Below are 18,524 nucleotides of genomic sequence, written 5' to 3'. Positions count from 1 at the left end.
AATAAATATCAAGAAGGTGGCAAGATATTCTAGAGGTTGTTGAACAAGCTCAGAAATGGAGGAAAGAGTGCTGTAAAAGGGAAATAAAACTGAATGTGAGAATTATAGAGGTATTTCTCTACTGAGTGTTCCTTGTAAGATATATGCAAGTATATATGACAAGATGCCATGAGAGAAGCTATTCAAAACGCTACAGTTGCATGGTGTCAGTGGGACATAATCAAGCACAGTCTTTATATGAGTTGTAAGTCAGCAGTTAGAATTGAAGGAAGTACAGGAAGATAGTTTAACGTTAAGTCTGGTGTCAAACAAGGATGTACATTATCCCCTCTGTCATTCATTCATTATCTATATGGATCATATTATGAAGGAAAGTGGTATTAAACCTGATATCAAAATTGGAGATGTTAATGTCAGCTCTTTGCTTTATGCAGACTATGTTATACTTCTAAATAAATCCTCTACAAATCTGCAAGATTCTCTGACTAAATTGAATAACTGTTGTAATAGATATGGTACGAAGGTGAGCAAAAACAAGAGAACGCTAATGAAAATAGGCAGAAGTATTGAAAATACTTCTGCATTGTGAAAGGAGAATCTATAGAACAAGTAAAACATTTTAGCTACTCATGCACGATTTTTAGTGAAGACAGTAAATTAAATATGGAAATAGACAACAGAATCAACAAAGTTGGCATGGCAGGAAGTCAAATGAATAAATTTATATGGAATAAGAGATAAATTAGCCAAAATTACTAACACAATTGTTATTACTAATTGTACTAATTATTACTAAGGATTGCTAATTTAGCAATCTCTAAATTAGCTGTATACATGACAGTATTCAAGCCAATTTTAACTTATGATTATGAGAGCTGGGTCAGAAGTAAAAGAGTTGATCAAAGATTAGAGACTGCAGATATGAGAGTCCTGAAAAAGATTAGGGCATGAACAGATGGCAACAATGGCAATATCATATTAAAAAGAAGGATATTAGGAAAAAACTTGACATTGTCAGCATCCAGGAATATGGTGACTTAAACAGAATGGGAGATGAAAGATTAGCAAAACTAGTGTTCTCTGCCAAGTTGGCATGAAAAAGACCCAGAGGAAGACCAAGATATAGGTGGATTGATAAAGTAAAAAGTGCCTTAGAAGATAGAAATATAAGATCTGAAAATGTTGGAGTCTTGACAGGTAACTGACTGATTTGAAGTAAAATTGTAGATAGGAAGTTAGTAATGAAGTAAATTTTCATTTAATACTATCATATGTTGTACACCCCTTGAGGGTATATATCAGGAATTTGATGATGATAATAACTGACCTTTTTAGAAATGATGGACTTTACAACTGTGTTATAAATAACTCTTTTAAAATCCCGACGTTTCGATCTTCATGTTAAGATCATCATCTGGAGCATATACAAATATACAGGACAAGCTAAGTTACATTACATACAGTAAGCTAGAGAAACAATGAATTGATCACAAGTTATTCTACTGGCATGACCTCTAGTGGAGAAAAAAAAAAATATAAACTACATCAAGCTAAATTCTATTTCTGATAGCATGAATAAACATTCTTTCCTACAGATAGTTTTCTTTCAGTAACAATGATGTCCTGCTTTTAACATTACAATTGTTATTTTTGATTTAGGATTCTGGATTTTCTACAGTCGCTCTTAGAGAGGAAGGTTCCGTGGATCAAATATATTCCTTCCATATGTTTGGGATTTTTAGACCATCATTATTGTTCAGATTTGGGGGGGGGGGGGGGTTGGTAATAATCTCACAGGCTTCCTTGAATTTGCGTTCATACCATGTTTTGGTGTGATGTAGACAACTAGTGCTTTTCCAATCAATTCTATGTAAGGTGTTCAGGGCATGATCCGAAAGGCCAGCTTCATAATTATTATATTTGATGTGTCGTTTATGTTCTTTTTGTCTGATAGGAATTGTGCATCCTGTTTCTCCTATATATAGTATGTTACAAGTGCAATAAATACGGTATACTCCAGGGTAGGCCAGAGGAGGGAATGGGTCTTTGGGTGAGTTGAGTAAGCTTTTTAATTTTGCAAGAAGTTTAAAGGTGGCTTTGAGGTTGTATTTTTGTAGAATTCTGTTTATTTTATCTGATATTCCTTTAATGTAAGGAATGGTTATAGTTTTATTGTAGTCTGGTTTGTCTTTGTTTTTTATTGAGGTCTTGTAGAGAATTTTGTTAATAGTGTTTTGGCTGTATCCATTTCTCTAAAAAGTATTGCTGATAACTTTAAATTTCTTTCAGTGCCTGTTCACTGGAGCAGATTTTCAGAGTCCTGTTTTTTAGGGTATTAATGACACCTAGTTTTTGTGTTGGGTGGTGGTAGGAATTTACGTGTCTTAATATGAAGATTGATCTTAACTATTTCTATCTTAATATTTAGATCAAAACGTTGGGATATTAAAAGAGTTATTAATAACACGGTTGTAAAGTCCATAATTTCTAAAATGAATGCTGATCACCATGTAACACTAAAAGAAAGGATAATAATTTACCATTTTCACTAAAAATCATGCCTAAGTAGCTGAAATGTTTTACTTGTTTTATAGGTTCACCATTCACAATGCAGTTGATATTTTTAATATTTCTACCTATTTTCATTGTCTTTGTCTTGTTATTGCTGATTTTCATGCTAAATTTGTTACAACAGTTACTCAATTTAGTCAGGAAATCTTGCAGACTTGTACGGGATTTATTTAGAAGTATAATATCATCTGCATAACGTAAAGAACTGAGATTGACATATCTAATTTTGATATCAGGTTTAATATCACTTTCCTTCATAATGTAATCCATCTAGATAATGAACATCAGAGGGGATAATGTACATCCTTGTCTCACATCGTATTTAACATTAAACCATCTTCCAATACTTCCTTCAATTCAAACTGTGAATTACAACTCAAATAAAGACAAAGTATTGCTTGATATAATATCCAACTTACACCATACACCTCTCGCATTTTGAATAGCTTCTCTCTTGGCACCTTGTCATATGCCTTTTCCAGATCTACAAAACTTAAATGCAGATCTTTATATTCCCATAATTACTCAACAACTTGTCGTAAAGTGAAAATCTGATCATGATACCCTCTATTTGACCTGAATCCAGCTTGTTCTTCACCGAGCTGCTCTTCCACAATACTTCTCAACCGTTTCTCAAATAAACTAGCATAAATCTTACCAGGAATACTCATTAGAGAAATACCTCTGTAATTCTCACATTCAGTTTTATTTCCCTTTTTAAAAATGGGTACTAAGAGAGCTACTCCAATTTCTGGAATTCGTCCCTCTGTCCAGGCCTTCTGAATTATGCAGTACAGCCATTGTAAGATTTTTATACCTCCATACTTGAGCATTTCTGGTCGAATATCATCTATTCCAGCTGCATTTCCACATTTCAGGCATTTGATGGCTTTTTCTATTTCAAGTATAGATATGTATTCCTCATTGCATTGTTGAGTGTTTTTTTTACCACTGTGCTATCACTGATTGTTTCATTTAGCAATTTTTCAATGTACTTACTCATTACTTTAAGAATATATTTTTCTCTAGTTTTCATGTCACCTATATCATCTCTAATTCCTTTTATAGCAATCTCATCTCCATTTCTGAGCTTTCTCAACTTCCAGAATATCTTGCCACCTTCTTGATATTTATTTTCTATGTTCTTATCAAAGTCTTCCCATGACTTTTTTTTAGCCAGTGTTTAGCTTTATTATATTTGTCTCTGTATTCTCTAAGAGCACAAGCTGACTTATTTGCCAAGAACTTTTAATATGCTTTCCACTTTTCCTTCACTTCCTCTTGAACTTCTTGTGTCCACCATGGAATTCTGATTTTCTATCCTTGCAGACAACCTCACCATGTACCTCTCTGGCTGAATCAATCACTGCTTTCTTCAGGGCTTGCCACTGAATCTCCAAGGTTTGGTTCCTGTTCTCAAACTCTTTCATTTTTTCTTGAATAATGTTTGTGTATTTTAGTCTATATTTCACATCTGAGAGCTGCTCAAATTTTTATTCGTTTTAAAACTTTCTTACATGTTCCTCTTTTCAATATGAAATTCACTTTTATCCTGCTCAAGAGTAAATGGTGATCACTTCCAATTTCAAATTCTCTGTACACTCTAGTGTACCAGTGAGAAAACATCACTATCAACAATAACATAGTCAATGAGACTTTTCTTATTCCTTGGCTCTGCTCTCCATATGAATTTGTGTACATTTTTATGTTGGAACACGGTGTTAGTAATAACCAGTCCATATCCTGAGCAGAAATCCAACAGGTAATTGCCATTATTATTAACTTTGCTATTTTCTCCAGATTTTCTCAAAATATTTTTGTATCTGACAATCATTTCCTAATCGGCTATTTAGATCCCCAACAAGGACCAACTTTTCATTTTTCATTGTGTCAGTTGCTTTCTCTAAAGCCTCAAAAAATTCTTCAACCTCTACCTTAGTAGAACCTTCTGTGGGACCATAGGCATAAATAAATCTCACTGTTCAGTTCCTCATTTGGATATTTGCTCACATGACTTTACTTGAAATTGCCTGCCATTCAAAAAGATTAACCTTGTATTTAGTGTTGAATGCTATGGCTACAGCTTCTTTTCTTTGATTGTCATTGCCTGAATATAACATTTTGTATTTATTGCTCAGAAAGATCTCACCAGTTTTTGTCTTTTTTGTTTCGCTCACCCCTATTTTATGTCGATCTGGTACTTATCCAATTCCTCAGCTAGATGGCGGATAGAGCGTCTTCACCTGCTCACAGGAAAGTGACTGAGCAACACTAGTATGAGTCATGTAGTGGTAGGTTTCTTTGGTACCGTCATTAAGCCTTCACTATTGTTCCTACATTCAGAAATATCAGAATGTCAAGTAAGTGTTTAGCAAATATCCATTCTTTTCTGCTTGTTGTTGCTGCTTAGTTTTATTCTCAAATCCTCATTTATCAAGTTTTTTTTCCTTTTCTTTTTTTTTTCTCGTGAATTGAATGGCTTACATCTGCAATTCCTATCCTAATTTAGCGATTGCTTTTATGTCACTTTTCATAAGTACATTGTTTTGGACCATAAAAATGAGAATTTCACAATCGGTGAGCAATGGAAACTGCTTTCATTTTTTTTTGGAAAATACACATATAAAAATACGCACTGTTATAAATTATACTTTCATTAAAAAAATGAAACATTTAAGGAAAAACTAACTTTAAACATAACTGTTTATTGCATTTAGCCGCTCGGACAGCCAGGCTGGCATGCCTCAAAAATCACTCAAACAGATTTCATCCTGAATTTTTTAGTGGTCCAAAAGAAAAAAAATTATGGTGATGCAAATATCACAGCAAGTGGACACTTACTCTATTACCAAACTCGATGTCTTAATAATCTCTGTAAAATCCTTAAAGTCAACATGCGGAGAACTGACTAGAGCTTCTGACCAAATGTCCGATCCTCACCTGCTCGTGGTGCACCCAGTTGGGTATCTACTTGGATACTGAACGAACGAGGATGGGCTGGCAATTTGGGATTTAGCCGACCAAATTGTATTCTTATTGGTTAAACCAAAATAAAAAATTATGGTACGACATGACAAAATTTCATGCCGGCTGGAGCATTGCCCGGTTAAACAAGGCCACTGTTGTTTTTGCCAGAGAACCAGGGCGAACAGCGAAAAGTCAGCTTCTGGAACAAATCTAAAAACACATCTGGTATGGCACTTTGTAACTGTCTTCAATTATCTGGCGAGCAAATTGATTTCCCATTGAATTTGGATAATTGAGATATTGCTCTATTTCTGGTACAAGTCAAAACATGTTGAACATGCAATAAAAAACAGTATTTCTACTTTACTACATATAAACTGATATATTGAAACCGTTGTTTTTGCCAGAGAACCAGGGCGAACAGCGAAAAGTCAGCTACTGGAACAAATCTAAAAACACACCCCAACTTAACATCACCAGAGTTAAAGATCGGTACTATCAACATAAGAAGCCTGAATTGCAAAGAAATGGAGCTAGCTGAGGAATTAGATAAGTACCAGATCGACATAATAGGGGTGACTGAAACAAAAAAGACAAAAACTGGTGAGATCTTTCTGAGCAATAAATACAGTGTTATATTCAGGCAATGACAATCAAGGAAAAGAAGGAGTAGCCATAGTATTCAACACAAAATACGAGGCTAATCTTCTTGAATAGCAGTCAGTCTCAAGTAGAGTAATGTGGGCAAATATGAGAATGGGGAACTGGACAATGAGACTTATTTGTGCCTATGGTCCCACAGAAGGTTCTACTAAGGTAGAAGTGAAGGAATTTTTTGAGTCTTTAGAAAAAGCAACTGACACAATGAAAAAGGAAAAGTTGGTCCTTATTAGGGATCTAAATAGGAGTAGGAAATGATTGTGAGACATACAAAAATATTTTGGGAAAATTTGGTGAAAAAAACAAAGCTAATAATAACAACAAATAACTGTTGGATTTCTGCTCAGGACATGGACTGGTTATTACTAACACCATGTTCCAACATAAAAATGTGCACAAATTCACATGGAGAGAAGAGGCAGGGAATAAAAAAAGTCTCATTGACTATGTTATTGTTGATAGTGATGTTTTCTCACTGGTGCAGGACACTAGAGTGTACAGAGAATTTGAAATTGGAAGTGATCATTATTTAGTCTTGAGCAGGATAAAATTGAACTTCATATTGAAAAGAATAACATGTAAGAAAGTTTTAAAGCGAATAAAAGTTGAGCAGCTCTCAGATGCGAACTGTAGACTAAAATACACAAAGATTATTGAAGAAAAAATGAAAGAGTTTGAGAACAGGAACCAAACTTTGGAGATTCAGTAGCAAGCCTTGAAGAAAACCCTGATTGATTCAGCCAGAGAGGCATGTGGTGAAGTTGTCTGTAAGGATAAAAAAATCAGAACTCCATGGTGGACACAGCAAGTTAAAGAGGCAGTGTAGGAAAAGAAGAAAGCATATCAAAAGTTCCTGTCAAATAAGTCAGCTTGTGCTCTTAGAGAATACAGAGACAAATGCAAGAATGCTAAACACTGTGTAAAACTAGCTAAACAAAAGTCATGGGAGGACTTTGGCAAAATATAGAAAATAAATATCAAGAAGGTGGCAAAATATTCTGGAGGTTATTGAAGAAGCTTATGAATGGGGGAAAGAGTGCTGTAAAAGGAGTTAGAGATGATAAAGGTGACATGAAAACGGGAGAAAAAGATATCCTTGGAGTATACAGTAATTACTTTGAAAAACTGCTAAATGAAACAAGCAGTGATGACAGCACAGTGGTAAAAAATACTGATCAGGAATGTAGTCAGAATACATATCCATACTTGAAGTAGAAAAAGCCATCAAAGGCTTGAAATGTGGAAATGTGGATAGATAAAGTAGATTATCTATCTACTACTCTGTAGAATAGTAGATAGATACTCTGTGCAGGAGTAGATGATATTCGACCAGAAATGCTGAAGTATGGTGGTATAAGAATCTTACAGTTACTGTACCGCATAGTTCAGAAAGCCTGGACAGAGGGACGAATTCCCGATGATTTGAGTAGAGCTCTCATAGTACCCATATATAAAAAGGGAAATAAAACTGAATGTGAGAATTACAGAGGTATTTCCCTACTGAGTGTTCCTGGCAAGATCTATGCAAGAATACTTGAGAAACAGTTGAGAAGAATTGTGGAAGAAAAGCTTGGTGAAGAATAAGCTGGATTCATGCCAAATAGAGGCTGTCAGGATCAGATCTTCAGTTTACGACAAATAGTTCAGAAAGCATGGGAATATAATAGAGATCTGTATTTAAGTTTTGTCGATTTGGAAAAAGCATACGACAAGGTGCCAAGAGAGAAGCTATTCAATACGCTACAGTTATATGGTGTCAATGGGGCATTATATAAAGCAATACTTAGTCTTTATTTGAGTTGTAAGTCAGCAGTTAGAATTGAAGGAAGTACAGGAAGATGGTTTAATGTTAAATCTGGTGTGAGACAAGGATATAGATTATCCCCTCTGTTATTCATTATCTATATGGATCACATTATGAAGAAAAGTGGTATTAAACATGATATCAAAATTGGAGATGTTAATGTCAGCTCTTTGCTTTATGCAGATGATGTTATACTTCTAAATAAATCCGCTACAAGTCTGCTAGATTCTCTGACTAAATTGAATAGCTGTTGTAATAGATATGGTATGAAGGTCAGCAATAAAAAGGCAAGGACAATGAAAATAGGCAGAATCATTGAAAATGTCAACTGTGTTGTGAATGGAGAACCTATGGAACAAGTAAAACATTTCAGCTACTTAGGCATGATTTTTACTGAAGATGGTAAATTAAATATAGAAATAAACAACAGAATCAGCAAAGCTGGTATGGTGGGAAGTCAATTGAATAAATTCATATGGAACACTAAATTAGCTGTATACAAGACGGTGTTCAAACCAGTTTTAACTTATGGATATGAGAGCTGGGTCAGAAGTAAAACACTTGATCTAAGACTAGATACCCAGATATCAGAGTCCTGAGAAAGATTATAGGCTGAACAGATGGCATCAATGGCAATATCATATTAAAAATGAGGATATTAGGAAAGAACTTGACATTGTCAACATCCAGGAACGTGTTAGCAGAGGTGGTATGGTCACTTAAATCTTAGGTGGTATGGTCACTTAAACAGAATGGGCGAAGAAAGATTAGCAAAACAAGTGTTCTCAGCGAGGTTGGCAGGAAAACGACCCAGAGGAAGACCAAGATATAGGTGGATTGATAAGGTACAAAGTGCCTTAGATGATAGAAATGTAAGATCTGATAATGTTGGAGTCTTGACAAGTAGCAGACTGATTTGGAGGAATATTGTAGATAGGAAGTTAGTAATGATGTAAATTTTTCATGTAGCACTATCATATCCTGTACACCCCTTGAGGGTACATGGCAGGAATTTGATGATGCTCCCTTTATTTGCCATTCAGGCTTCTTATGTTGACAATACCAATCTTGAACTCTTGTGATGTTGGGTTGGGATGTGTTTTAGAATTTGTTCCAATAGCTGACTTTTCGCTGTTTGCGCTGGTTCCCTTGCAAAAACAACGGGGTCCTTGTTTAACTGGACTACCTCCCAGCTGGCATGAAATTCGGTCATATTGTGCCATCATTTTATATTGTGGTTTAAGCCAATGAGAATACAATTTGGTTGGCAAAATCCCAAATTGTCAGCCCATCCCCGTTCGTTCCATATCCAGATAGATACCTAAGAGGGTGCACCACAAGAAATTGAGGATTGGATATTAGGTCAGAAGCCCTGGTCAGTTCTCTGCATTCCTTTAAAGGCTATATGGAGGTCTTCTCTCAGTTATACAGCTTTAACCCTAAAGCCTCCTATTAGTGAGAGTGACAATGTAGTCCTGTCTTGGAGAATGAATAGGCATAGGGAAGTATCAAAACAGAAGGAAGTCATGTGGAATTATAAGGCAGGTGACTTTCATAGACTTAATAACTAGCTTGCAGCAGTGCAATGGATGAAAGAATTTAAAGAAAAAGGGTCGCTAGTACATGGGAGATACTTAAGAAAAAATTGTTGACAGCAGTGATGACAGATTGTATACCATGAATGAAGAAGATAAAACAATTTGGAATGAAATGGATGAAAAAAGTAATGAAATGGATGAAAAAGGAATGAAATGGGAATAGCTGAAGTAAAAGAGTTTATGGAAGCCATATAAGGAGTGAAAGACAGAGAGAGAGAGAGAGAGAGATGGAAAGTAGTTGTATGAGGAATATAAAGCTCAGGCTAGGAAAGTGACCAGTATTGTATGGAGAGAAAAATGAGAATATGAGAAGAGACTGGCACTGCAATCTAAGGAGAATTCCAAGGAGTTTTTTGCTTCGTGGAAAGTGGGAGGAAAAATGATATGGGACAGATTATTTTGCAGCATTGAGATGGGAATCAGTTGATCAAAGTAAATGGCATAGTTGAGCTATTTAATGATCATTTTATCAGAGTGGTCCATCTTGGCACTACAATCTTTATTCCTAAAAGGATAATGAATGGTAAAGTGTTAGAAGTGAATGAAGAGGATGTATTCCGAATACTGAGTACACTAAATATCAATAAGGCATCGGGACTAGAAGGAATTTCACGATTTGCTTTAAAGGAATGTGCCATGGAACTGAATGTGCCATTAACTTGGCTGTTTAATGAAAGTCATGCAATGGAGGAAGGTTCCCAAATAGTGGAAGGAGGATAAGATAGTACCAATGCATAAAAGTGGTGGTAGAATGGAGGTATAAAATTATAGGCCTATTTGTATGTCTGCTATAGCTGCTAAGATTTTGGAGAAATTGGAAAGAACTCAATAGAGTAATTTTTTTTTCCCAAGACATTTGACAGAGTGCCACAAGGCAAGTTGATTTTTAAGTTGCATCATAGGGTTTGGATATCAGTTAGTGAATTGGTGAATAGCTCTCTGATAGATATCAGAGAGTTTTATCTGGGAGATCAGTATCAGGGAGTAAAAAGGTTATACTGGAGGTTGATGTAGTTATACTGGAAGTGGAGTTCCCCAATGTTAGGTCCCAGGACCTAACATTGGGGAACTCCACTGGAAATTGGTTCAATTTTTATGTGAATGATATTGTCACAGGACTACAGGGAGATGCACAGTTGTTTGCAGATGATGTGAAGCTTGGGAGGGTTATTAGTAATAATGCTGATGTTTCTGGCTCTTCAAGAGGATTTAGTAAGCTGGAAGGGCAGGGCAAAGGCATAGGGATGTCAGTTTAGTGCAACTAAATGGAAGGTTTTAAAATTTGGGATGCTTCATACTCACTTGATATAGTTATACTGGAAGAAGTGGAGGAAGTAAGGGATCTTGGGATGGCTGTGGATAAAGATTTAAAGTTCTGATCGACCTATTGCAAAGGTTGTGAAGACATCTCAGAGAACTGTGGCAATGTTGAGGAGAACAATGATCATGAGAGATAAAAGTGTGCTGGTTACATTGTATATCTGATCAGACCACATCTGGATTTCTTTGTTCAGATCTGGTTACCAGGATCCATAGGGGATGAAATAACCTTGGAGAGGGTGCAGAGATGGATAAGAAAAATGATGTCAGGACTGTACAACACTGATTATGAGGATAGACTGAGGGCATTTGTACTGCATAGTTTGGTGGATAGAAGGCAAAGGGGAATATGATTGAGACATTTAAGCTGTTGAAGGGTTATTATCATATTAACACCGAGGAGATTTTTCATATGGTAGAATGAGAGAAAGGAACAAGGACAAGAGACCATCCCTGGAAGTTGCAAAAGGTGGCAGTGAGTAAAAGAGTGAGAAATAAGTTTTTTGCATGAAGAGTGGGAGGAGCATGGAATGCATTGCCTGAGAGTGTGGTGAACGTGCCAACTGTGGATTATTTTAAGGAGTGGTATGAGAGACTTTGTGTTCAATAGTGTTGCCCTCCTGCGAGTCTTGTGACTCCATGGGGATCAGGAAAATAATAATAATAATAATTATGCAAACTTCTATTTGAAAGGAATCAAAATGAGGGGATGCTAACCAAACAATATAAATGATATATTGGGAAAGTAATATGTAATTTTATATATAAGAGATTAAATTTGAATTAAAATTTAATTGAAAGAAATTGGCTTACCAGTGTAGACGAAGTGCATGAAGAAAGGCAGAAAGTCCTTCCATTAAAAGTAGTACTCCTACAGTAAGAACTGCCCATGCAGCAAAAATAACATATAGAAACAAAGCACCGTAGAATGGATAGTTACCAAAAGCAGTTCGCATTACCATGTTCCATAATACCTCAGATAGCTCTGCAGATGAAAATTAAATTAAATTACAAAATTGTAGATTTCAGCATTATATTTTGTAATACTCTGTGTATAAAATTAGTGATATGCTAAGTAGTTTTATTCAGTTATTTTATTTTATTTTTATTTAATGCCATCTATAATGATTCTACTATACTATTAGTACATTTTATATATTAAATGCAGAATGGAAATTTACTAAGCAATGGTAATTTTGTGAAGAGAGCATCCTATTTTTGGTGTGTTCCATTAATAATATGGATATACCTAGGGAGGGATCTTCAGGATTTTCATGAACTGTCAAAAAAAAGACCCTGGTTTTCATATGGAAACATCTTCTGACAGTGCAGGTAAAAATGCTTTTATTTTTAGATATATATTTAATTTTTAATATTTATTTATTTATTAATTTTAATAATATTAAGATAAATATTTATTTTCAATATTTATTCCATACATTTTTAGATTTTCTGCATTTTTCTCTCCTTGTGGAGAAGAGCTAAGTGTAATTTTAATTTAAATTAAAGATGCTAAGAAAATATATTCTTGGTTTATCCTTTACTAACATGTAAGGAAATAAAGTTTGCATTTGAAGTATCTTCACAACTGAGCTACTTATAAGTATATAAGAGGCTAATGACTTCACATCAATTGCCTTAGTATCCCATAATACAAAACACACACCCTTTCAGATGTGTATATTGCTATGCATGATGGAAAGGTCCATTACCCAGACTGGTTTCGAACTTTATTGAGGTATGTTTAAGTGCGGAGATACCTCTCCAAAAACAGTGATCTTGTAGATCACTCTAAATATAACTGAGTGACCCTAAAGGATCACTACTAAACTCATTACTCCTGACCTGAATCACTCCAGGACATTAAACACAGAGGTGGTTTAACTGACTGACTGACTTAAAAAACTGACTACATGACAGGCAAAAACCAGCCACTGAGTAAAACCTCTCTATTACTCGGGAAATAAGCAAACCCAATGATGAGCATTAAGATCATCAGTGGGATCCAGACTCAGAAGTGATACCAAAGTTGATGTTTTTTTTTTTTTTTTTTTTTAATGTTGAGCCCATACATGAGAGGTTGGTAGATCAACCTATAGTACATTAGTACCGTGTATGGGCTGGGAAAGAATGTACTTGTTCACAATGGATTTGAATGACTGTATATTGTATTCTTTAGAGAACACATCAAGAGGAAGATTGTTCCATAGTATAGCAGTTAGAGAGATGAAAGAGAAGGAGAAGAAACATGTTCTGTGGATTTCAAGGTGCACTGTGTAGGGATGTTGAGCAGCAGCAGCTGCACGTGTTCCAACGAGCTTAGTGTGTGTGTGGGGGGGAATTATTGATGCTAATTTGGATGAACATTTTCCATGGAAATATTTATAGAACACACATAGTACAGAGACCAATCGTCTGTGCAAAAGTGAGGGGAGTGAGTTGGTAAGAGATGGGTCATTAATAAGTCTGACCGCTCTCTTCTGTATTGAGCCAAGCATTTTGAGGGAGCTTTTAGGTGTCCCAATCCATATGTGGGAGCAGTATTCGATGGTTGGGCGGATTTGGGATTTGTATAAGGTTAACAGCTATTCAGAGGTGAAGTAACGTCTTTAGTGAAATAGAAATTCAAGTTTTTTAGAAGCTGGGGATGCAATGGTTGTTATGTGTTTATGCCAGGAGAGGCTTGATGTCAGGGTAATTCCAAGAAGAGAAATCTCAGATTGTCTGGAAATTTGGGTGTTCTCAAAAATAATACTGGGAGAAAATGGTTCTTTTTTATGAGGAATAAGACAGTACTGGGTTTTATTAGCAATGAAACTGGCTACATTATCTGAACCTCACTGGAGGACTGAATTGAGGGCAGTGGTGGTTGCTGTTCTGTAGGTTGGGGTGAGTTTTGTGGAGTAAGGTTTATCAAAAGAAAGGGAGGAGTGCAATGTGCTGTCATCTGCAAGATTGTGTTTAGGGTTGGAGGTAAGCTGAAGTAGGTCATTGATATACAGAAGGAAAAGGGCTGGTGAGAGGACAGAGTCTTGAGTAACTCTGGCATTGGTTGAATGATGAGAGGATAAGGAGCCATCCACCACCCAAACACATAGTGTGCATCCAGACAAAAAGCTGGCAATCCAACAACAGAGGTCTTGAGATAGACCAAACGATGGCAGCTTGCTTGCTTGATAAGCCCTTGTGCCAGACTTGGTCAAATGCCCTGGAGATATCAAGTTCAACTGCTTGAGATTCACCAAACTTCTCCATGGCATTTTCCCAGAGATGAGTGACATACGTGAGCAGATCTCCTATTGATCGGCAGTGACGGAATCCATACTGGCAGTCATTTATTAGGTGGGTGTCTTCAAGGTAGGGTAGCGTACGAGTTGGAAATTGATGATTTTTTCCATTACTTTAGACAGGACTGAGGTAAATGAGATAGAGCAGTAGTTGGACGGCAGTGACATGTCACCTTTCTTTGAAATGGGTTGAATATAGACCAATTTCCAGTTTGTGGGATAGATTCCAGTGGAGTATGAGAGTATATATAGGCGACATAGGATAGGAGTCAGTTCTGGTGAACAAGCGTTCAGCACAATTGTGGGAATGCCATCAGAGCTAGGAGACTTTTTTGTGTCTAATTTGGACAGTATTTTACTGATTTCTTTCTGGCAAAAGGATAGAGTGGGCATTGTATGTTGGGCATCTGAAATGGTTGGGGGATATTTGCCATTGTCAATTATGCATGCATTGGAAGCAAAGTGTGAGGCTAGGAGATTGGCCTTTTCTGTAGGTGAATGCAATGGAGCCATTTGGGTATGACAGAGGTGGGAAAAGTTTTGGACAGAAGTTATGACCGATTGCTTTGGCGAGGGACCAAAAGGCTTGGTTGCCAATTGGATAGGTTGCTAATTTCCTGGTTTTTGCTCTTTCAAACTTTATTTTGGAAGCATTGATTGTTTTTTTTTGTTTTTGCATTTCTTTTGGGCTTGGGTATATATAAGCTCTAAAGAGGGTGGGTTCTTGATTTGAGCCAGTAATGGTATGCTTGATTTTTCATTTGTACAGCCTTGAAGACCTTTCATAGATTTGAACAGATTTATTCAAAGCCAAATGATATACTCGATCTTCTCTGATTATTCAGATATGTGCAATTTTTACTTGATATAAGTCATATTTCTCATATACAAGTAGTGCAAAGGTGTCACACCTTATTATTAAAATACTCTGGATCAGAGCTAATTGTTGAACATTTTTAACTTAGTTATAAATTAAATTAAAGATGCCAAGAAATTATATTTTGAATTTATTCTTTATCCAAGTGTAAGCAAACAAAGTTTGCATGCGAAGTATCTTTTTGACTGGGCTACTTGTATACAGAGTCTAATAACTTCACATCAATTGCTTTAGTATCCCATAATGTGCCCTTCTGGATGTACATATGCTATGCATTATGGGAAAGGCCAGTACTCAAGACCAGTCTCAACTTTTATGGAGGTCTTATTAGCAGGAGCCAGACCCAGAAGTGATACTAAGATTAAAGTAAATAGTAATAATATGGCAAGACACCTTTTCACTGCTTGTATATGGGAAACACATGACTTCTACATTACTTCAATATTGGTATCACTTCTGGGTTTGGCTCCCACTGATGAGACCTCAAAGTTGAAACCAGTCTAGGTAGTGGCCCTTCCCATAATGCATTGCATTGTGGGATACTAAGGCAATTCATGTGAAGTCATTGCTCTATATACAAGTCATGCAGTCGAGAAGGTACTTCACGCAAAAACTTTGTTTGCTTACTTGGATAATGGATAAAACCAATAATACAATTTCTTGGCATCATTAAGTTAATTTATAACCAAGTGAAAAATTTTCAATAAGTGAAATTTTGTAATTAGATTTACTTCCTCTACGAGTCCTTTTAATGTTGATTTTGAAGAACTTTTATAGATTTGAACAGATTTATTCATAGCCAAATGATCTACTCAATCATCTTATTATTCAATTTGTGCAATTTTTACTTGCTAGAGCTCAGTTTTCTGATTTCTCTAGACATGTTTCTCAAACTTTCATAACCTGCATAGTCATTTTAAAATTTTCATAAGGTCAGCGTGCCCCCTTCCAGGTAAGGCAATTTTGGGATATGGTATAGCCATTAAAACACAAATAATTATAAATCTTACAAAATATACAAAAGAAAGATATTAATAATAGTTAAACATTTTTAATGTTAATTATTATTGGACTGCATTGCTAAAAACACAACTGCTAAACAAGTAAGAGTATTATCTGTGCACATATAACCTGTGCATCCATCACAACTTATGAACACAAACATGATTAACATGAACAGATGAATGCATGGGTGATGAAACAATCGCTGTGAACTGTTACAATTTCAGATATAAATAATTCCAAAATTCAACAAAGAGTTCAGACCAAATAGTTCAAACTATTTAAATTTAAACTTTTACTGCACAGAGTCGGAAGCAATTGTGCCATCAACCAGACATGGCCCTAATGGACTCAGTCAATACATGCCAAGAGATGCATTTAAGCTTCCTTCCAGTTTTTAGTTTCTGAAAAATTCAGCCTTCTGATTTACGCAGTGCAATGCAACCACTGTAAGCCTTTTAAATATGAAGCCACTTAAAGGCTTCATATTTGAGTTAGATTAGGTTAGGTTAGAATAGACCTGCACTTATTTGCAACAAAACAAAAGAAATCAACATTTTTAAAAAATGCGCCATGTACCCTCTCCCCCAGAGTACATGTACCACACTTTGGGAAACACTGCTTTAGAATAAGAATCATTATCAGATCCCTTGTTCATTCTGTTAATGCTAGGTAGTTTTGTTCAAATTTTTTTTATGCCATCTATAATGATTCTAATGAGCCATTAAGACCACTTGATGAATACTACAGGTTTTAGTTACCAGTCTTCTTATACATATTTCTAATTCACATCATTTCAGCATTTAATATTAATATCTTCTTGCTATTTCAAGTTTTTAGGTATGTTTCTTAATTCTTCCCTTTTCTGCAATATTTTCAATCGTATATTATAATGCAGTTTTTAATAAGTTCCGTAATGTCAACCTGGTTGGCTGAGTGGTTAGTGTATTTGCTCTCAAACCAACAGGCTATGGGTCGAATCCCACTATGGGCATTGATGTTTATGATTGTCTTTAGGTGGAACATGAATTTCATCACCCAGTATCAGACCACTACCCTGAAGTGGTTTAAAAGCTTGAAGAGGTGTCCACTATGTAGTGCTATAAGGTCTTCCCTCTTTCTCCATATTTCAATTAGTTCAACAATGTCCCAGCTAATTTTACCAAGTTTTTCATCCAGTTCAAGAAGCTAATAAGCTTGGATGTACAAATGCAGCCATTTCTAACCAAATGTCAACCCCACCTTTATATGATACAGCCCATTCCAACAAAAGGCACTTGGGTATATTGGGTGGATTGTTACTGATCAAGGCAGCAGCCAGTACATGAAGGCAGAAGGTGCTCAGAATCCTGACAGGTATAGACAGAGCTTCCATTTGATACTGACCTTGGTAATGTACAATGGCAGATCTCCACCCTCTGACTCAAAAATCAATATATAAAAACTAAGGTAAAAAGGTGCGTAGAAACAAACTTAAAAAGGAGTATGAAAATAACAAAACGGATTTCATTCAAGTATATATTTTCATTAGAATAAAAGTTTTGTCCTAGTAACAAGGACATCTTCATTATGACTTTCTAATTAAACAACAAGAACAGAAAACCCATATATTCAACAATGACACATGCAAACTGCATGTACATGATGTAGAGCGTCATGGTCTCATTATATTAAGGTTCTAATAAAAAATAACTTTAACAAGATTAAATAATATTAATGAGCATGCACACACATCGGGATCTCTTTTTATGCCGTAGATACATTCCACAGAAAACTGCATATAAAAAATCACACAAAAAAGGCCTAACTTAGGTTGAAAAATTAGGGATATGTTCCATAATTTTCTAAAACCGCATAAAACCAAAGCCATGAATTAAAAAAAAAACCTAAAATCGCATAAAAAAAAGTTTATGAAAATTCTAGAAAATAAGAATGCCTAAGTTTGTTTTAAAGCTTTATTCATTTAATTTTATTGAAAAGTAACAATTATTTTATAGTGGAAATATTCTGAGGAGAATAATATTCATGAATATGTCGAAAAGCTCAGACCCAGAAAGTCTAAATAACATCTGTGTAGCAAATGTTAGTGACCAAGCTATATATTTTTAAAACGTGGAAGTATTCATGAATTATCGTTGATTTTTACACATCGAAACCTTTCAACATTCAGGAAAGGGAATACTACTGTTTATGACCGGTCATAAAAATTGCCTGCAAGCTGATTACAACAATGGGTGGCATATCCCCTGTTCTCAAAACTCAACGAAATAACATCTGTGTTACAAATGTTAGTGACCACTCAGCAAGAAAGTATAAAGAAAATTTTTCCACTGAAATTGAAGATCAAGGTAGTCTATATACGTTTCTCAGATCTAGTAATACCGAATACTTTCTTCACAAGTTCATATTGTAGGGTGAAAGTGCTTATTTCGAAACCA

The 18,524-nt window shown here is 35.5% G+C and overlaps 1 protein-coding gene across 1 annotated transcript in view; it reads right to left on the bottom strand.

Moving 5' to 3' along the window:
• The window catches only part of LOC150099114 (V-type proton ATPase 116 kDa subunit a 1-like), a 586,531-nt gene that overhangs the window by 31,683 nt on the left and 536,324 nt on the right, over positions 1–18,524 (bottom strand). The window contains exon 18 of the mRNA XM_090404569.1: positions 11,734–11,905. Coding sequence (XP_090260695.1) covers positions 11,734–11,905 — 172 coding nt within the window. The remainder of the gene's footprint in view (positions 1–11,733; positions 11,906–18,524) is intronic.

This window comes from Typopeltis vanoorti, chromosome 15 (genome assembly GCF_054136105.1).
Source record: "Typopeltis vanoorti isolate ZY-2024b chromosome 15, IOZ_Tvanoo_1.0, whole genome shotgun sequence".
NCBI lineage: Eukaryota > Metazoa > Arthropoda > Arachnida > Uropygi > Thelyphonidae > Typopeltis > Typopeltis vanoorti.
This window is presented reverse-complemented; position numbering and strand designations above follow the sequence as displayed.